The following is a 23497-nucleotide window of genomic DNA, read 5'->3' as shown; positions in this document are numbered from 1 at the left end:
TTCAATATTTATCAAATTTCAAAAATCTGATTTATAACTAAATTCACGTTTGTTAAATGGAGCCAGAAAGATTTAAAATTATCAATAAAATATCATATTATTTTAATGACTGGAATAAAAATTAATTAACGGTATTTAAATGTTGTAATGTGACATTTTAAGATGATTTTATTAATTTGATCTGTATTTGTAATGTATTAGATGCATTTAAAAAAACAATGGGATCAAATCTTGGTGTGTTTTTTTTATGAATGACTAGGTTTTTTCTTTATTATTATTATTATTATTATTAATGAATTAGGAACCTGTATATTTTTTTGTACCTAACAATATCGCGTGCAGCAAATAGCGTGTTACAACTTTGTTGATCACTAAAAAAAAAAAAAAATATTTATGTATATTGCAATTTACGTTGTTAGAGTTTTTCCCTTCGCTTTCCAAATTAGACGGGTAATTTGTAATTTTACGTAACACAATTAAGGCACCTGTATGGAAATATAATTTTCTTGGTTTCAAAAACGTTTACTTACAATTTAGCAAAATAAAAAGATATAGGTAATTGTAGACGATTTTTACCTTTTAGACTACCTTTATTTTAAAAATATTAACATCAATATTATGTTTTGTTAAATGAGTTATTTAAAACAGTTACAAATATAAACAAGATAATAAAAAAAAATTGTATTCTATCTAGACACACGCGGTCACTGACGGTTATCTCACAAACTAATTTTTGCATAAACATAGAGTTGTATCAATATCGACTGTATCTATCTATATTAAGTTTACTTAACATGTAAGAATTGAAGTACCCACATGATAAATTTACCAAAAAAAAAAACTTTTGAGTGAGCAAATGTACCTACTCGCCGCCGCCGTATATAGCGATTGGCGATTCGGTATATTGCTGGTAGTTGAGACACGTATAAATGTAAAATGTATAGGTATACCTACTATAAAACCAATAACTCAGCTGCTTCCACACTTCACTGAAAATCCAAAACGTTGTTGAATTATTAAAAATGTTGTTTTCTATACTTTTCTACGCGTTTTTTATCTTATTTCTAATAAAAAAAACTACCGATCGATCCTTACGTATTGCGTAGGTATATATATATATATACATATATTTATTTATAATTTATATACTCATTAATACATATTACACTCGCAAATTTTACTCTACCTTTTTTTTCGGATTGTTATTAATTTTATTCTGTATGCTATTGTAGCTTGCGTGCTTATAATTTTCAAAATTTGATCAACATAATGCAGTGTTGAATCACCACTTGATACTTTAAACCAGATAATTAAACTTTATAAAGCATATAACCTTTTCATTACTTAATAATGTATTGCCACCCGAGATAGTTTGACTTGTATAGTTATCAATCCGAAACCGGGATGGCCGGGCTAACCTAATCCGGGTGGCCGTTTTTATTTTAAATTAAAACTAGTTATTACTATTTGCGTACGCATACTGCAATGATCTACATAAGTCGAATCAACTATCATACTAAAATGTGCCTACGCGCCATAATTATAGTTAATTACTATCACTACTATTATTACTCATCTATGTTTTACAAAATCGACTATGATGGAGAATATGCAGGAGACTATACTTACCAACCAAGTATACGATAACCATCGCGTAGTATGTTTGCTGATGCTTGTATCTATTCTGACAAGTTTATATTTTTCTATAATGTGATTATTGACAATTCCTTTAAAATAATGGATATATGATAATATTATACTATTATACATTTGCACTACATTATTGTGGTTACGTTATCGAATTGTACATTACCGTAGTGAATCATATTATTAGGTTATATTAGATATTTAGATTATAAGAAGAACGCAATTGGTTTCGAAAACTGTCGCACTCGTCGATAGATGATGCTGCGGACAACTAATGACACTGATTTTCCATTGAAAACCTAATATTATAGGTCGTGATTGGAATTTATTATTTATTCAACATTGCAATAATTTCAATGAAAACGAATACAGAACTATAGACGTATGAAAACCGTGCTCGTCCTGACATTTTCGTTCAATCTCGTCGGTTTTTTTTTCATCTTATTTTTTTAAACGTAACCGACAATTCTCTCTGTTCTTACAGTGTGATAATTACACTAAATTTATTTGAAGCCTTGGATGTATATTTAAACGTACATTTTAATAAGCGTCTCACACTTCATATATATTCATAATTTATTGTTAACTATTATAATAGATACCTGTATGAAATATATTATGATTTATCATTAGTATAATTTGTTCTCGTCTTTTCGAATTGGTACTATAATATAAAAATAATACAGAAGTATCGATTACTGATGAGTGATGAGATTATTGTAGCAATATCGCAATTGCATTGTATTTATTATTTAACACCTAACTTGTCTACAGATATGCAATTAAAAAAAAACCGTTACTATACTTTACACCCATAATATGTTGTCCGGATATTAACTCGCCCTTGTATATATTGTGAATTTTTTTTTAAAGTTGAAATCTGTTCACAGGAAGTGATTGACGAGTATTTGGAAAGGTCAAAACGTCGAGGATCGGACTACAAAGAAATCGACGCGAAATGTCTGCGATGGCGGCCACGTTCAGCAGCTCCCGCCCCGGCCGGGCCCACGTGAAATGTACCTGTTCGCAGTGAGTGGGTGTATAATATTATTAGTTTTATGATGTGTTGCTATAAATACCATGTTTTTAGAACAATTTATTTTTCCATTGCATAAACTATATTGTTTAAAATATGCATGTATGATAAGAAGAAGAAAAATTTTAACGACTGACGAATTGAGATTCGCCAGATTATGTTTCACCGTTAGCCTCGACAAACGTCGATATATTATGTAAAATACAGTTGTATAAATATATTTGTCGTCTTTACTTCGAAAATAATATTCGATATAAGCAGTAGACATTTTATAAATTAAATCAAAATGTCGGTAAAGTTATTCGATGGGGTCGGATTTTTGGAGTGTATTCATTACTCATCAGTCAGTAAGGCGATGGTGGTGTTCTCGGAAATGGGTACATACCTATACGCTTTCACCTAAATATAAAACAAATTAATAAACAAAGTCAGTGAGTTCTATCACGGTACGTTATAATGATGCAAACAATGTCTGCGGAGAAAAAAGATTTTACTTGTACGTCAGGTTATTAAATTTCATACTATACTAACTTCAGGTTCTCCATAAAGCCAAGATACTTCATTGTTTCCAAGAAAAATAAATTCGAAAAAAATGAGTTTGTAATTGAAATATAATATTCAACGTTTACCTAAATACCTAAATACATAATAATATGTTGCATTTACGCTTATGTTGATAGTTGTATCACTTATGTGTGAGTAACAAGAAAAAAATAAACAATTGTTTATGCGGTGTTGTGAAGTCACGTTTTACTAAACTTAATAACAACAAACTAACTTGATTTATATACTTGATTTTATTCGTTTAATGGATGCGTCTAGCTGCTGTTATTTGAATCTGCTGTGATGGATTGTTACAATACATTTGAGGGCGTGTTTGTGGATTTAATTCATAAATGTTAAGTTTTGTCACTTAACATTTTTTGTGAGGTAAATGCATTAATATTTGGCAACGTTAGTTTGAAGTTATTTATCAAACTTATTTCGGTTGTATTCGTTTTTAAAATCAGGGCACTTTTTGGCTTAACATTGAATAGTTCAAGCGCGGTTAATTTTTGCAGTTATTTAAAATGTAACTTTTTTCTTCCAACACTTAACCGTGCCAAATGTTTGTAGATATATCCCCAATGTACACGATACGAAAGCACTTGATCTGATTTGACCTTATGCTTGATTTATTCTTTTTGAATCATTTGGAAAACATGATAATCCCATTTTTACCCATATAAATAATAATTAGGTAAGTACAGGAAACTATATTTATAAAGGTAAAACCACTATTTCCTAAATTTCTGACTTTCAACACTGTAAACATTATGGCAAAGCGATTATTTTGTGAAGAAAGAAACTTGATGTTAAAATTAAGACAAGTTACTCGTATACGATCCGCTGTGCAGTATCGAATATAATGAAAAATGTAAAGCGTTATTAAAAAATACGTTATTTCCGAATCGATTATATAGCTTACCTGGTTACGGGTACATGATCACCTATGTGGTTTTTTAATATAATATAGGTATACTATAGGTATTATAAAATATAAAATTAAATTATGTCGTGCGTGGTCCGTCCGACCATTATTCCCAGATGGGGGTGTGTAAATACTTTTATAAAATCGTCTCCAAATCAAACATATAATATACTCTAACAATATTATAAATTAGTTGAAAAAATAGTACGAGAGAGTGGGTATTGCGTTGTGATCGGCTGTTATCGAAATATTGAAGGTTGAAGTTCGATCACATACCCAATTTCAATATACGACGCGGCTTCCGTTTTTATACCCTGTTCGCGTTTTGCACATTATATAGGCACCGCTTTCCGCATAGCTTCTTAATAGTATGATAAAATGGGCAGAATACTTAATTGCATCTCTTCTTATATTGTCATCGATAACAATATGAAATCAAACTTACGTAGGTATTAATTTTCAAATAAAATGTTTGTGCACGACCTCATCATCCATGTTTTGAATTTAAAATATTTAACCTTCCTCACTGCAGTATTAACAGTACGTCTACCTAAAATATATAAAGTGAATTAGGTATAAAATAAACGTATTTTTATTTCTGTATATTAGGGAACAAGTATCGGAAATCAATTAAAAAAAAAACCCAAATACAATTTACTCGTCTTATTAAAAATAAAATAATATGTAAACTTTTTTAGGAAAACTCGTGATTGCAGTGTGACCCGAATGTCTATAATATATTATATACTCTATATTCGATTAAAAACCAAAACACACTCACATAATTATGCAGTTTATATACTTAAATATAGGTACGAGACAATAACGATATTCCATGACATAAGATATTATATTTCGATTGAATAGAGATCAGTGTAGAATAAGTACCCATATATATATATATATATATATATATCGTTACTGCAGTATTATACCGTGAATTCGCATATATATATATGGCCTACGGCAGTCGGAATTGATATATATATATACTATTATACTATTACTATGTATATTATAATCTACGGGACTACGCGGAAATGCGCATCAACTTCCGGGCCACTTTATACGCACATAATAATAATAATAATAATATATGCATGCATAATTGTTCGCGAACTGCATCACTACGTCATCCCTCGAGGTTGGTCGGGGAGTCGAGCCTGCATAATATTATGTATATACCGCGCGGGGGTGGGGGGGGGGGGCGTTTTTGCGTTTGCGTTTTGACACTCGAGATTATAATTGCCGAGCGTGAATTGTGACGCGCGCACACAGGTCGCCTGCTATTATTATTATTTTCAAATTACACATCGCGCGGGCGACTCGAGTGCACTCTCCGCGAAGTGAGGTATAGAGGGCGGCACTACTCGCGTTACGACGGCGCGGCGCGGGCTGCCTTTTGATTTTCAAGTCACATGTCGCGTTTCGTGGTATATAGGTTCACTATTCGCATAGGGGGGGGGAGGGGGGGGGGGGCGGAAACAAACGTCGTAGCAGCGGCACGGTGCAGGGTCCGATGGACCGGAAATGGCCACGCTAGGCGTCAAAAATCGACACCTGCGTTCCGTGTTTTATAATATACTTACGTGGGTCCGGAAAATCGGTCGTCGCCCACTCACCTCATCATCGGGTGAAACGCAATTATCAGCAGTTAACCAATACTACTACGCGCGTGGTATTTGATTCCGAACGCGGAACGACGCGAGAATGTTAATATACGGTTGTACGGTGCGGTTATGATAAGAAAATTGATTTTTTTCAACATTATTATTTCGGGTAGAACGATTGCTCACGAAATAGTCCCGTGAATACCTTTGAATAGATTAGTAATTCAGTCTAAATGGCGTGCCTATACCTGTTATGAACATATCACTTTTCGATCAACTTGGTAGATAGTAGTCATTTCCTTGATCGTCGAAGGAAAATACCTACCGATGGATGACGGTCTAGACTCTAGATAAAAAAACAGACAGGGTTCGTTCTCGGATCGAAATCGAAATATTATCGAATTCGCGACAAATACGCGCACACGAGTATACACTATACCGTTATATTCATTACATTATAAGAGTATATTTCTATTTCTATTATTATATATTTATTTATTTAATAAGTAAATATATGTTTACGTACACGTTTCTTTTGTATGTAAATTAAGTCTGACGTTGTCTATATTTTAACGACAAACATAGGTAATGTAATATTATACACTTCAGAATTTGCTGAATATAATATAAACCGAAACCTAATCTTACCTATATTATGCGTATACCATTATTACCACTTGATTACATTATATCATAACAATATAAAAAATGTTTTCGTTTCACTCATACCTATACCGAAGTTGAAACTCTTCTTGTCCATGACCTCAGATGAAAATAATATATCCTATCACTGTTATCTTCGGCTGCATTCATTTGGCGCGATATGTTAACATAATAATATTATAATACTGTCATATATGCATAATATACTGCGTGCCACCCACTCAGTGCATGTTTTTCGGTCACGATTTACAGATGAATTATCGGCGCTTACGACCGCCCGATGTACTGCATTTTATATTATGCAAGTACATACAATTTTAATGTAGCGATAAAAACGAAGTCTTATTATACTCTAAGTGTTTATCATTTCTGGAGGCAAAATCGAAATGATCAGTCTATAGTTCACCGTGTTGAAGTATATATTTATGTATAATATAAATATACATTATTTTGAATTACTCGTCTGAATTTTGATTTCGATGTACATCAACAATTAAAAAAAAATCGTCTGTTTAACAATTTTTAAAAAAAGTGGGGGTTTCATTAAAAAAAAACTTTGTAGGACACTCCTTACACATCATATTAGTATGAAATAAATGTTTTAAAAATTATGGTTTTTGAGTATACTTATACCCAAAAAATTCTAAAAATCAGAATTTGAATATATGCATTATTATAGGATAAAATTGGGGAGGGGGGGGGGGGTGAGCATGCCGGACGAAATACCCTGAAGTATATTCACGCATAAACACACATGTTTAAATTAGCTCACTGGCAACACCACCGCGGTTGTGACTGACAATAAAGTATGTGTGAGTATAATATTATAGTACAACTGAAATTAATATGTTTGTCACGGGTAATATCCGGAAAAAAAAAAATTATATTAATCTCTCGGGCGGAGTCGTATAATATAGCTATTATATGATAACACAATAACTATATATTATAGTATTATATAAATCACATTATCCGTCGTTTGGGTATACTTTTTTTTTAATCGGCATACCGCTTTTCCATGCTCCGGGTGTAACCGCGCGCGTTTTCCGTTCCGTCGTGCATCTCGTGTTCGGCTGCAAACGACACCATAGGAAAAACTTCCCTGTATATCCGCCGTGGCCGCCATAATTATTAAAACCCCGTACTCCCTGGCACAGATATTCATAACCGTGCACGCGTTCGGCGAACTGTAAACTATTTAGCCGCCGCGGCCGATTGAGTTACGCGGCTCTCGTCCCGAAACGCGTGTTTTAATATGACCACGCACGCCTGACTCGACCGCTGATACAGATTATTAAAAGGCCTACGACAGTGTTTTGAAAAAAAATCCTTAAATCGTACTCAACCCTACAGCAGTCTGTCGTGCACAAAATAATATTAAATAAAATAATAACACTTACTGCACGTACGAGCACCAAACGACGGTGCACGCGCTCTGGTTCCTATATACTTTGATTATTATTCATTCGGATATTGTGTGCAAGCATCTCTGCTGGCGTTCCGAGTATCGAGATGAATTGAAACGCGTGCGGTACAGGGCACCTTCAACTAGGTGCCAATGAGCTGAGATATGAGAGTAAAGACGAGAGACACAGTCATTCTTACCTGCAGACAAAGAATCGACACTGTTTCCATCATACACACTCGTATAGTATAACTATCGAGCCAAGGATACCCTCTGCATAAAAACTGTATGGAAAACATCGCGCAATCAAACATATTATGTTTGTAGAGGCGGACATTATTCACCGCAGACCTACCCAGCATAAATGTCATGACAATATCGTTTGACTATACGAAATACTTGCGAACGCATACAATGTAATCATACTAGGGTCAGATAGTCAAGAAGTAAAAAAAATGGCACGAAGTAACTAATAATAAATATTAAAGACATCGGACTATAGATAATCGAATCAAAGACCAAATATATATGGTAATATATAAACGAGAAACTCATGGGAACACCTTGGTCGATAGACAAATTTTAAAATAATTTAGCAGAGATTGGAATACGAGATGGAAACATTAGCACAGAATAGGGATAGATAGAAGCCGGTTTATGTTGCAGTAATGGGACTCAATGACCTTTCAAGGGAGTAAGAATATCATCTTTGGCTGTGGTCCCGTGACCTGTCATGTCCAAAAAAAGATTGGTTTTTCGGATGTACTAAACAAATTAAGGACTTCGTTGAACTCCGTTAAATTCATACAATTCGTTGTGGATTAAAAATTAATTATTAAACAAAAATAAATAAATCAGGTGAAAGAATCGTGCACGTTGTGTTGCCAAAAGTGTGACTTTTCCATCGCATCGTATATTACAAGTCCCTCGAATAATCTTCTAGATGGTTTATACAACCTTGAGTGCATACATAATATTTAGATCTTCTATTCCGTCGGTCTTATAATATTATTATAATTAATAAGTAACACACGCGTTGTAGTCGCGAATACACTTAAAAGAGAGGAATATTGTTATTATGATATTATTATTATTGTTATCTCAAAAGCGGTCGCAAGGGTCCAATGCTATATAATTACCTAATACGAATTATAAATTATATAAATCGAAACTCTAACTCATACGGCTACAGTCAGGTTAACAGGGTATAATAATTAACTCGATGTCAACGATCGCAGGTGAGCGAGTGTGCGACATAATATATTTATTGCGTCAATGTCGGTAAGCCATATAATCGTAACAATATCGTATCCAAGTGATGTATATACAATAACGATTTTTGTCTCACATATTTCTTGTATATACATAGTTCGTACACTATTCGTACCGTATTATATACTTATGTATATATAAGGCAGAAGCAGTACTTTTATATGTATATAATATTATATATAGGTACATAATATTATTATTTATATAATATGAGAAACGTTTATTTGCTCTTTCGACCTACACTCGCGCATCCGATACACGGTTTATACCAGCAAAACACACATTCGTTTCGCGTCGACCGTCGAGTGCGGTCGTGCGTGTACACATTTATACGTCAGAATATATATGGTATATAGATAGTACAATAGTACATATTATTATTATAGTCTTATAGATGTATACATTATATTATATTAGACTGTAAAATATTAATTTATATATATATATATCCATATAACTGATTGCCATACACACACATATATAATACTATTATACCGCAGCTCCTTTCTGTCGTGTCCTTTGATTATGTATAAGGGAGACCGCCGTCGTCGTCGCGCAGGCATTAAACATTTGATTAGCTCGTCGCAATTCGCAATATAAAAGAGAGACGATGACGAGTCTCTGCGATTGATATCGTCGTCATCGTCGTCGTCGTCTTCGCTACAGTCGCGTGCACAATGCACATGCACATAATATTATATTACACCTATATAGTGACGGGGGGTATACAGTGTGCTACCGTGCGACGGTGTATGGGCACTTCTGTTATATGGTATAATAGGTTGGTATATCGGTGGTAGTAGTGGTATATACCTACTACACGTATATATAATAATATATATTTTTATCATTCGCACCTATAGACGGATACGGTTTTTAATACGGATTGTGCGCCACATTATATTCCTTTATTTTAATCATCGGTCCGTTGTACTCGGTTAGTTAGTCGATCCGAATCCTTTTATATAATAATATTATATACCCGGGCCACCTGCACGAAAATTGATTACACTCGTTTGATGTGCGTATATTTGCGTGCGAATTTATCAAAAACTCTGAAACGCGTTTACCCATAGGTATTATACTATGCATAGAATATAACTTATAAATACTAAACAATATATTGCGGCAACATGGCCGTCGTCCAAGGAAAAAAAAATTCTAATAATTTTTTTTCCGATTGAGTATCATTGAGACTCGGCTGAAATAACGTGACGAGCGTAATTATTATTTCGGTATGTATGTTTATTGTGCAAAAGAACCTGAAAACGATGAGTACGATGCGCATAATTATACCTAATTATAAAAATTAAAAAACGCGTATATTATACCAGGTACAACATGACTTTTAACTGAGCAGAAGTGCACTTGCCAAGTTGGTGAATTTATATTACCGGAATCATGAATCATAAATGATTTGTACAAATCCCCTAATTTTTGATGAAAAATATAAACGGAATCCTTTAAACGTTAATAATCAAACAAAAATATGTAAGATTGTTTTGTTTCAACAAATCTGTTAGTAATACTCTCTACATTTAAATTACTGTCGTTTTTTATTAGATCTATAGAAATAAATACATTTAAACCAATCGCCTTGGCTAAGGAGAGGTGTAATTGCGATATACACATAGGTCCGCAACCGAGTGAGCTCAAACTTTTGCCAGGCTCTGTTGTCAACAATCCGTTCGTATTGACATTAAAGTTTTATATTCTTGGGTTTTATTTTTATCGTCTCTTAAATTTATATTAATTAAATTATAAGGCCAGCCTGAAGGCACACCTATTATTTGAAAAAAGTGCATTATACTTTTTATCTCATAAAATTTATACTTCATTTCATAAGACAATTGTTTTTTGAACTTTGTTACATTATATACGTAACTACCTTTAACCCGTTACCATTTCCGTTTAATATTAAAAACAAAATTATGAATTTATAGTCTTTGTAGGTGCGCTACTGTCAGCAAATGTAAAACATTCTTCGTCAAACAACGTATTAGTTTGGTTTTAATTGAATATTGAATTTTAATATATATATATATTACCTACCTATGTAATATGTTTATGAAAAAAAAAATTGAAATGAGTTTTTTACTAGCGGCTAATCTCTGAAACTACTGGACCGATTTTAATAAAAAGTTATATCAATAGATTCCTTGAGACTCTGTGGGTGTTTAAGCTTCTACTTCGACCCCTGTCATAGGGTGGCTCACACACGAATATCGTTTTGGCGTTCGAAAATCGAGTTATTTTTAGGGTTGCCATTGGTTACAGGTATACAATTTTAAAAAAAATAATTGGTATGGACTATCCGACCCATGCATTGCTATGGGATTTTTTTAAATGAAAGAAAATAATATTTCATTTATTGTCCGTTGTTCGAATGTATAAAAAAAAAGACAATGATTATATATATGTCTGTATAGGTTATATAAACTCAAAAATGACTCGACCGATTTTGACGAAAGTTTTCGATATTGTTCTTAAAAATATCAGGAAAGTTTAGAGAGTATAGTTTTAGCCACGTTCGAAAATATACCAGCGCTATATCCAATCCGCCAAAGGCGAATTACTCATCTCGATCGATGCTGATTTTTCCGTGAACTGAGGTAGGTACACTGAACCCGAGATACACTGTGATAATAGTGCCGTATTTTATGTTTGTTGATTTTTTTGTCAGGGTGAAGTCGGGTTATGCGGCCAGTGTTATATAATATTTATACACTTTAACGTCATGTCCGTGTGCTTTGTTTAGAAACATTTGATATTTGAAAAACATTGAACTTTACTGTTAGTTTATGATGTTATTTTTGTAGTATATTTATTATTTTTAATTTATGAATACTATACCTTTATTATTTTAAATATAATCATAAACAATCGTTTTGTGTTTCAAATAACTAAAAGTGAACATTAATGTCATTCAAAACGAAAACTACCTTGAAACAAAACATAAAATGTACCTATAGACATATAATTTTTATGAGAACATGTTATGTATACAAATCAGAGCATGCAAATTAAGGAAACTATTCATTTTATATCATATTTATAAATATCCTAATTCAATTCACTTGACAACATTTTTTTTTCTGTAATTTCTTGATGTGAATCATTCATTTAATTTAATTTGTGTTTCTTTTCAAGTTTAGATATTTCATTATTTCAGTCAGTCCTGGTAATTTTCTTTATCGTATTGAAGCATACACAAATATGTTTTCTTTACCTATAACATTAAACCATTTCGTATAAACGATAAGTACACCGTATTTGAACTTTTATATAAACAAAATCATGTAAAAAAAAAATTTAATTAATTTAAAATAAACACATAATGTTTTCTTTGCCTGTAGAATTTTATGGGTTAGATATTTTATATTTTGAACTGATCTTCAATATTAAACGCGTATTACCTATTATTAAATAAAATCTAATTATGTTAAATCTCGAGTAGTTGAACTACCACAAAAGAAAATCTCCATTAAATACGAGCCTTGAATAAATAGTATTCCTTTGACTGACGATGTTCTTAATTTGTAAATAATTTATTTATTTATAAATATTTAATGCATATTTTCACTAAAATTAATATTTGATTCTTTGCCTCATTTAAAATAATTATATAAAGGTGGATAAGCCCTTATCGTTTGCAGCATAATTATCATTGAGCCATGCACAGATTCAGCCAAAAATCTGCAGAGATATTAATATTATAGATACTATCTATATATAATATTATTCGTAAATTGTATGAATATTAATGACAATCTCAGTTATTAATTATAATTTGTTTCAACGTATATTGTATAATCGGTGTCTGCGATTTAAAAATAACATTCCATATTGTGAATATAAAAAATGTACATATGCAATAATAGTATAATATAATATATACTGCAGGTCAACGTTTGCTATAATTGGCGTCTAGTGTTTAATTAAATTTGAATATTGAATTTTTTGTTCCGACCTGTTAATAATTATAAATGTTAAATAACTTTCTCATTGAACGAATAGATGTAATATTTTATTTATTTAGAATGAATGTTTTTTATCTCGTTAGTGATCGGTTAAAATTTAGAATAAAACGAATTAAAAATGTCTCCTTAACATCGAAACTACTCGTTTGGCTCGGGGCACAGCTGCATTTGTCCCATTCGTTTCGCCCTCCAGTTGGCCCTGTTTCAGTTCTACGTCTACAGACACCGTTGTACATAATTTAATAATATATATTTAATAATACGCCGGTGGTTGTATCGTTATGTCAAAACAATCGATTAAGACTCAAAGCACATCGGCTATAATATGGACTAATGTCCTAATAAATTCAAATTTTTTTTTATTATACAATGACTTTAACTGTTAATGATCGTTGCAGATATGCCATAAAGGTATGAGCATGTATTTATTAACGCGCAAGTTGATTTAAGTACAGACACGATTGGTTGTTACAAAATGTATTACCTTACGGTTAATAATAGTGGAGGGACGAGCGATGTTAAAGCCCTACGAGGTAAATCGGCACTCGTCCTGAAAACAGATACGTCATGTAGGATTGGCGTTGATGTTGTAAACGAACACAATATTATAATTTATATTGTACATAGGATTTGTTTACGATGGATTAACACCAAATCTACAGACATTTACTAGGTATGAAATTGAAGCTAACCTTGGTGCCTTCGTGCAATATATACAATGTGATGTACCGAGAATCCTCACCTCCTATTTTTTCTTCTTTAAAATTAGATCTTTTGGAATTTTTAAATATATTTAATTACCATTTTTTAATTCTTGAGATTTTGTATACTTACTACTTAAGAAGTGTCCTATGTTGATACAATTTTCTGGATTTTTTTAAATTAAAAACCTCCCCACTCTTTTTCTACTGTATATTATTTAAAAGATAATTTTTCTGAACATTTTGACGTAACAGAATCAAATCCGTATGAGTAGTTTTTGAGCTATTTAACTTTGTGGGGTATAGGTTAGTATAAAATATCTCAAGAATTTTAAAATGAAGTCTGTGAGTAGGTATATTTTCAAAAATCATAATTTGATTAAATTTATTATTAAAGGATGAAATTGGGATATGCGTGCTTAGTAGATATGGTTATGAGAAACATTTATTTTTCCAACACCGATTTAACTTTAGCTTTAGCTCTTCCAGTAACTCTTTGTGGTTTCTACTACAGAAAGACATTTTTGTACTGTACATAAAGTATACAATTAGACGAGAAATACTATTTATGATAGACATCTATAAATGGTTCAAAATATAGTATGTTAAACTTCATAATTCTCTGCTGATAGAGGGAAAAAATAAACGAGTTTGGACTTAAGTACCTACCTAGTAAAATATAATTGTTAGTCATTATAGAGTTTTTTTAATTGTAATATCAATTCACTGTAGGTAAAAAAACTCTTTTTGTTAAGTTTGCATTAAGTACTATATTATGTTACAATACTTAAAGTTTTAATTTCTTAACTATTTAAGTTTTTAACAAGTTTGTTAGTTTAATTTATTATTACAATGTAATACCTATTTACAGTAATGGGACATAAGTATAATTAACGTATAATGGACAATTTGTTAGACCCCTCTCCTTTTTTTAAAAAAATGTCTATAGACATCTTTAGGTAATTAGTGCACTAAGTAACTTTTGGGTGCACCCTGCGACTATCTACACATTTTTATTCAATTCGATAATTCAATGATAATAACTACCCTACCTCAAATCTTTCTTTATGCACAATAATCACTAAATTGGTTATTAAAAGTTTGTAAAATGTACAATTAATCCAAATATGTTTTAGGATTGTACATATTTTGTATATAAATTTTATTTTATTTCTTACAGTATAATATATTCTGTATTTTAAATTGAAATATACATTAAAACTTAAATTGTATTCTAAGAACAATACAACAAAAAATGGCAGTAATGACCTAGTTCGTACAATATGTACTTCGTTTTCATTGGCAGGGATTATTATATAATGTTATATATATGATTATAACATAAATAATATATAATGTAACTATGATTATAAAATATTATGTTGTATATATTTTATGAGCAAACTACGTATTCAAATAATTATTATGGACATATTGTCGCATATTACATCTTAGCGGTGATCATCGTGACCAAGCACATATTTTTTATTCTTCAACGTGTATCCGGCCGAAACAGAGGTCACGTCAATCAACACCGTATTCTTTATTAGGATAATTTAAGAGCAAATGGGTTACTTATTATAGTCGTCTCGGTATTTTATTCTATTCGAGTTTTTAATTCGCTTATACTGTCGTAAGTATAAGCTGACATAACGACGAAAACGTTAGTTTCAGACGGTCGTACATAATATCATACGCATAAATATTTGCTGTAGTGTCGGTAATAGGAAAGATTTTCGAAACTTGGGACCGTCTCCTTTTATATTATGTAAAAAAAGATCATCGGATTCTATTGGGATGGGTTTTTTATTTTCAAGAACGTCGACGAAAGTTTTCGTATCATTTTTATTTAGATGACATCTAAAAATTATTAGTTCCAAATGTATTTTTTATTTATAATCAATTCCGATTAAAAACTATTATAAATCTACCTTAATAATACCTATACTACCGTCTACTTCATACGTACACCATTGACTATTGATCGAAAACAACATGCTATAATGTGTCATTCAATGTCTTAGCCCACAATAGGAATCTGAGTCGAACACTACAGACGCACACGGCGCGGCGGTTAGTTTAAAACTATCGATCCGTCACTTTTTAATAGATCATTTTCACTATGGTAACTGCCACCCGGGTATGTTTGGTTTAAAAGCATGAACCTTTATTGTATATTTTGGTTTTAAAAGTCAACTCTATATACGATATACGTGAGGTCAACCCGCTTACGAATATACGATACGTCAAAGAAACAAAACTGTTATGTATAATATTATGTTAGACATTTTAATATTTTTACTCTGTTTGATATTTTTCATTTAATTTTTTTAAAAATTATAAATTATAATATGTCAGACACAGATAGTTGACGTTTGACTCTGGTTTTTTGATTTAATTTTTATTTAAAAATTCTTTTAACTATTATAAACCTACTTAAATGCATGTTATTAGCAGGCATCTGCAAACTATTAAATAATATACATTAGCTAGTACACACAGGAATTTTTTCGTTGGTGATTGTGCTGATAATAATTTTCCTGAAATACTAACAATACTAGTGAAAAAGGGCATTTTGTAAAAGTACATTTTCGTGTAGGAAGACATTTTGGGAATTGTGACCTCTTAATGTAAACTTCTCATGTATTTCATTGGTCTCAAACTAATGTCCCGCGAACCCTTTTAGTGTGCCCAGGAATAAACATTTATTTCTTCAAACATTTTCAAATAAAAATAAATAAAAATAAAAAATTAATTTTGTTATTCAGGATTTAGTAGGTATTAATACGAGAAAAAAAGACTTTTTTCTCGCGAACTTTTTACTTATATAACCCGTAAATAATTTGATTTTGATACCACTGCAGTGCATTACACTGTATATCTGTTGTAAAAAAGGTATTCCATATTTTCAAATATTCCTGACCAATTCAATGAATGTAATGAAAGTAAAAAAATATCATAACGTGAGGGAACAGATTGTTTTAACTCATGCAGCTTTGATAATACTACTTAATCATTTAATTCACCGTTTTATTTAATTTTAAGTAATTCAAATTATTACCTAGGTATTAAATTATATATTTAATTAACTGCTAAACTACACCTAAGTACTATTTAAAAAATGATTATTATACGTGTAAACTTTATTTATTTAAGATATATAAATAAATCTAAAAATATTCAAATTTACCTTAAAAATGTAGAACCTCTAAAAAACGTATAAGTGCGATTTTAAATTAAATTATAATACATAATATGTATAGGTAATAAGAACGCAACCGCCGAAAGTCGATGACGATTACGACATTATCTCTCCGTGGTCTGTAATCGCCGTGCCGATTGCATAACTACACTAATGAGTAATGATTAATAAAAATCCGTATCGACTTATCGGCTAATTTTTCCTCGGCCTAATTTATTACCTAATTAAAATTTGTATTGTCACAATGAAAGTTATTGTCTTTGTCTTTTGTTCCAACGGTCGTTGATAACACACTTACTTTTGGTGTTTTTTACAATTTTCACTGAACAATGAATGTTTTTATTTATAATTTTACCAATTTGTCTATCACCCACTATAGACGAATCCCTGCACAGAAACACATATAGCATAGGTAACTATAAAAATACACACTCCTTGTTAATATTATAGTGCTTAGGCCAATATAATATAATATGTCTTCTTTTGATTATGTATTATTATTATTATTATTATTATTATTATTTATCATGAATTATTATTCTGTTTGTCGGATGTGGTTCTGTTCTGATCTTATTTATTATTTTTACTGTCCTATTTTTGTCTATGATGTGAAATCCATATTATATTGTCGAATATATGATTATTATTATTACGATATTGCGGTCAAAAGTTTTACGACCAAAGCGACCTTTTTCCGGCCCACGTAAATTAAAATCAAATTATTTTATTTATTATTTTCCCTTTCCATTTACCAATTTCTGATGTGTCATGTATATACATATATATATAGCAATGTAGTTATGTTTAGAACAAAGGTCTTGTCTACGGAGATAATGAAAAAACTCCTAAGTTCCGATGCTGAATGGTGCTATGAACTATATAGGTTGGCTGTAAATCGTTATAAATCGTTTTTGGAATTAGGTACAAAGATACAATGTTAGTATAAATGTTAAGTTAATAAATATTTAGCTTTCCTGCCCATGGTGTTTTATTGAAGTCGCTAGAAATTATTTTCTCTTGGCCGAGGTTTAAAGATAGTCCAAACCTGTGAACTGCAGCGACAAACTGGGCGCACTCAAATTAGCCATTAACAAAATCATGGTGACTGTGGTGACTTTGTTCAAACGAGCGTGTGCTTGAACCCACTAAATTGTCGGTACATTAAAAGATTTCTAAAGGATACCGGTAAAACGCGTATTTATTTACCAAACGTTTTTAACACAATTTGCATAGCCTGTACTCGTACGAACTGTGCATGATGAATCTTAAGACTTTCTAATATGTTTTATTGTGGATTTGGCATCCGATGTTTTTTTATCGAACACAGAGTTCGTCATATTATGTGGTACCTATACCTATACTATTGACGTTTCTCTGTATTTGTACGTGTAATAGGTTATAGGTAGGTACTAAGTATACTTATAGTTATCAATTTGACAAATTATATTCCGTGCTAATAAAAACAATAAATAATCGTATCCATATGATTTTATAGACGCCATGTGGCTTTATGTTGTTAATCGTTAATTTATGATGAACGAAAAATCAGTTAACAAGTTTTTATTTAGCAAAAAAAAATAAAGACCCTATTACGTAGGTATCCCTAAACTTATCCTACATTAAAATGTCCGCTTGACATAATCCTGGTGTATATATTAATTATATTTTGTATGTACTCATGTGGATGTATTTATAAGTGTAAAATATATGTATATATAGTAATATTTTTATTTTCTTATTTTTCCAGAAACAACGCTTAAACACTCGCCGCCGCGTTCCAGTATTGTTCCCGGAAACAAGCGATTGATCCGGTAGCAAACCAATTGGTTCGTCGACGTTCGGAGAGGCAATTAGGTTTTCCGGGCGGAAAAATCAATTTGAACTCCTCTTAATTTTGTTATTATTATTTTACCTATTTCCGAAGGAAGATGTAGCGGTGTCACAATGAATAGTTAAGCCGATATCGTCGTTATTGGCATCGAACCCAATAAGCGCGTCCCCTCGACCGGGGCTGTTAACGTGCGATAAAATAGCACGCGTTTTTCACAATTACAAAATGTGATAACGACCGAGCAAGAAAAGCGGCGGATGTCGCCCCAATTGGTCGGGGCTCGTATACGGAACGACGACGACGGTGGGAGCTAAACGAGAATGCATTTATTTTGTATTAATAATAATCTACTTCGTTCTCGGGGCGACGTTCCACCTTTCTGCTCGCCATCGAAAAGTGCGCGCCGTTCATAATCCGACGTTATGTTTCTCCCTGGTCTCATTAATCGATTAGGATTTTGGTTGTTTTTTTTTTTTTTTTTCATCGTCCCGATAATAAAAAACTAAGGTCTTTTGTTTTTTTCCGTTTTTAAATCGCATACGGTAGCAGCATAATATTACACTGTGCGCACCTATTACAAACGTGTCGATTTACATATTATAATATTATACGCCGACTCGTACACGCTCCACCCACACCTATACACAATACCGTAATAATAATATAGTTAGGGGTACGGTATACGTCCACCCCTGCGCAGTGTTTTCGCTAAGCCCTTAAAACTCGTACGATTACATACACACGCGCATAATATACGTAAAATATATAATATATTATAAGGTACCCTATACCTATACCGCGTGATATTATTGTAACTGTGTCCATCTACATTTCGACCGCAGCCCTAGTAAGTATAATGGTTTACCCTCAACCACCCCCCCACCCCCAATGCCATTTTCACCACCACTGTATCGTGTACATAAGTACTACCCGTGAACACGGTGTAGAGAAATATTTTGTTCAAATCGTTTGGTCCCAGCTCAGAAGTGCATTTTTTTTTTACTTTTAATATCATTGACTATAATTACTATATGTTATTATAATATTCATCTCTCTCTTTTTTTTTTTTTTGTTATTTACTTATATTTAGAACAATTAGTGATAAGTAAATGGGGTTTTTTATTATTATTATTATTATTATTATTATTATTATTATTATTATTATTTAAATCTGTTTACTTTTTTAAGGGTCAAATACAATGGTTATTAAAACCGACAAAATGTATATATTATTTATAAGTATAAGAAATGGTTCACGCTTGTCGAATTACTTGAGTGTAAAACGAGAAATTCCTCGCTGCAAACCGAACATAATTTTATTCCCATAAGCTTATGAGAATAAAAGCTAACAAACAAAATGTATAGACATTACTGTAATAAGATATTCGTACAATTATGTTTATTTCTTAACATCTACCTGTGTTTTATTATTTTACTTTTGCAAATATTTTGTTTGTTAATTTTTACTTGTACATAAAATAATTTTTTAAATATTATGACCTACATTATCGATTTGTTATTAATAAATCTATATATTTTTTGAAATAAAATCGTATTTATTTTCAGCAAACAATCATCGTCCGGCAAAGCAATAGTGATTGAATAAACTAAACGCATCGATATTTTAGTTTATGTCACGCGTAGTTGTGTAGGTTTCAGAAGTACTTACACATTAGGTATTATAATAGTATTAAATTGTGTTTCATAAAATTGTAAACATTTATTTTTTGTTGACCCCCAAACAAGTTGCAGGGGTGGGTCCCATATAATATTACGACCTGAAAAATCAGGGACACAGTAGGTAAGTGTTGCTTCTATTCAAAAGCATATATTATACTATTTGGACTGCACAATAAAGTTTCCGTCGTGGTCGCCCCCGTGGAACACTGATTTCTTGGAAGTCAGGCTGACTTTACTTTATCCCGGTAGTAAACTTTAGAAATTTCTATGAAATGATAATACAAAATAATAATTATTATTATTATGATTTATAATATTATGGGCGAACACGCGATCATATTATATCGCACTATAATCCTGCAACTTTCGTCGTACTGCGTGAGTCTTCTACCCGCCGCGGCGGCCGCCTCCGAATCGATACACCTACTTACGTTATATTATACTGCAAAAACGCGCTCTTCGCCTATAAGTGTATAGTAGAGCGGTGGTCCAGTGGTGACCAAAATGTATTTCAACAGCGCACATAATATTGTGTTGTACGTAGGTATAATATTATTTGACATTAATTCATGTGCAGGAGGTGACTGCTGTATATACCACGTGAGAGACATCAATGGCGGTCGGCGAACAATTTGCTGGCACACCCGGTGCGCGTCTCGGCACGCCAACAGAGCGCACTTCCAGGACTTCGGCTTTATCGGCTCACCTGTACTGAATATTAGAATATAACACTCACACTCGACTACCGCGGTTTGCAGCACTCGCGGTATATGGTTTCTTCTCACCGCGCAAACGGTGCACGCTGAAAACCACGCCGGTGGAAAACGCGATTACAATATTATATAGGTAGGAGGATCGCATCACGTACGATGGTCTTGGCGTTGGGTCTAAGGGTGGTCACTGGTCAGCCAGATAACAGTGGACAGCGGTTGTTTGGCGTGTCGTCCCGTAAAATTAGTGTCGAAAGGTTAGGTTACGACATATATTATTTTAGTGGTCACAAGCGATGTAATTGCGACAAAAATAATTTTTGTTTCAATTATTGAACGAACTATATTTGGCCCCGACATCAATAAAATTATTATAATACTACATTAATAACGAAATTACATTTTATACGAATATTCACCTGGATACATTTCAGTATTTATTTTATGCCTAGTACCAATTTTGGATTTTCACTTTTGTGAAGTGGGGCCATATTGTATATAGGACGGTCCGTTAAAATATTTTAACTCGAGTATAGATATATTTTATGAAACTTATACTTTAATAACGATAAACATGATGTAGAAATACAAGATATATATTAGATATAATATATAGATATATTATACAAAATAGCTGTGTTACTCAACTTCACCTGGGAAAAAATTAACAACTAAAAAAATAGATGTAACTCGGTGAATTTTTAATTTGATGAACCTAATAGTTTACGGGCATGTCGGTGCAGTGCAGTACCACGTTCTGTGGACAATTCTGACCTGGGTGGACGTACCACCTGTGGCGATTGGATACAGATTGGATACACCGATTGGTGTATTTTGGTCTTAGTATAATAACTTTATAAGCTAATCGGTAGTGGTGTACCTCCAACCCGAATATGAACAATTGACCCAGTGGTGGATCTAGAATTTTTTTTTTTTTGGGGGGGGGGTGAGCACTGAAATTTTAAGACACATATTTAAAACGGCCCAATTTATTAACCTAAATTCTAGGCCAATGGGGGGCAGAGGTACCCCCACCTAAGCCCCCCCTTAAATCCATCGCTGACAATTGTATTAATACGGCCTTCTTATTATTGTCAGTATAGTTTATAGGTACTTATGGTACGTATAATAAATAATAAATATAAAAAAAAAGTTTGATCAGCATCTCGACGTGGGTTTAAACTACCCTCCAAACCTTTCTGGAATCTCTTAGAACAGTTTCTGAAATTTTCGTCAAAATCGGTAGAGAAATTTTTATGTCAATAAACCGCATCCGTTTGGACGTTGCCTTTTATTATATATAAAGATGGTATATATTATATTTATAGATGTAAGTATACGTATATATATAATATAGATACCAGCCATTAATAATTGTAATAAGATATTGTGTTGGCGTTTCTGAGGAAATATTATATAGTACTATGGTTGTGGCTCACCATAGATACATATTGCCTTATTGGTAACTCTTTTGGCTGAGATCAGATGAAATTTTTACCAAGGGGTTGGAAGGTAACTACTTTTGTAATATCGCATAATATTATACCGTATTTGTGAATTCATAAATATGTTATATTTTTCTTATTTTGATCAATAAACAATATTGTTAATAATAATTATTATTTGAGTTCGAGATATTAAAATATACCATTGACATTTTCATTGGAAGATTAGAGATTTTCAGGGCGGGCAATGGTCCGCTTTTGCCACCACCACTGGTTGGGAGCTCCGACGACAGTGATTAAAATTAATGGTTTCGAAGAGGAATATTACATATTATGTAGATATTATATTACTTATTATATTATGCATTACAAATTATCTTCTCTAGTAGATACTGTTTATAAATTATAATAACGGTATGACAAATGACAATGTCAGTAGGTACTCCAGTTCGAAAATAAATCTATTCAGAAATATTTAGGGAGTCTGCTACCAATTATATCTTGCTACCATTGATAGCAGTAACTATTAAATTGATACCTAGTTTGGATTTAAGGTTTTTTATGGTGGGGGTGGGGGGATTATTGGTTTTTAAGTCAACTATCTAGTAGGTCACGACGTAATTTGCGTTTAAGACGTCTTGGGGTTATTACCGTGAATCGTATAAGGACTGTTTGATATTTTACAAGTGGGTTCGGGTGGGTAGTTCAATTGCCGTGGAAACGTTTCCAAAATAGTTTTGCTTCTTCTTGACCAAATTTCATATTGAGATCTTAATGTATGTGTTATTAGAGAGATAAGGTGTGGCATTTATTAACTTTTTTTTGTAATATTTGAATTTTATTG

The 23497-nt window shown here is 32.1% G+C and overlaps 1 protein-coding gene across 2 annotated transcripts in view; it reads left to right on the top strand.

The window, feature by feature from the left end:
* The window catches only part of LOC132942910 (histone acetyltransferase KAT7), a 112913-nt gene extending 92572 nt beyond the window's left edge, over window positions 1-20341 (top strand). Inside the window, exons 11-12 of one of the 2 annotated variants that reach the window (XM_061011620.1) lie at window positions 2538-2676; window positions 18735-20341. In XM_061011620.1, the coding sequence (XP_060867603.1) occupies window positions 2538-2660 (123 nt within the window). In that variant the 3' untranslated portion in view covers window positions 2661-2676; window positions 18735-20341. Of the gene's footprint in view, window positions 1-2537; window positions 2681-18734 lie in introns of those variants that run through there. The other variant, XM_061011621.1, reaches the window with a different exon arrangement.
* The last annotated feature ends 3156 nt before the right edge of the window (window positions 20342-23497 follow it).

This window comes from Metopolophium dirhodum, chromosome 4 (genome assembly GCF_019925205.1).
Source record: "Metopolophium dirhodum isolate CAU chromosome 4, ASM1992520v1, whole genome shotgun sequence".
NCBI classification, from domain to species: Eukaryota; Metazoa; Arthropoda; class Insecta; order Hemiptera; family Aphididae; genus Metopolophium; species Metopolophium dirhodum.
The sequence above is the reverse complement of the archived record's forward strand: the minus strand, read 5'-3'. Positions and strand labels throughout refer to the sequence as shown.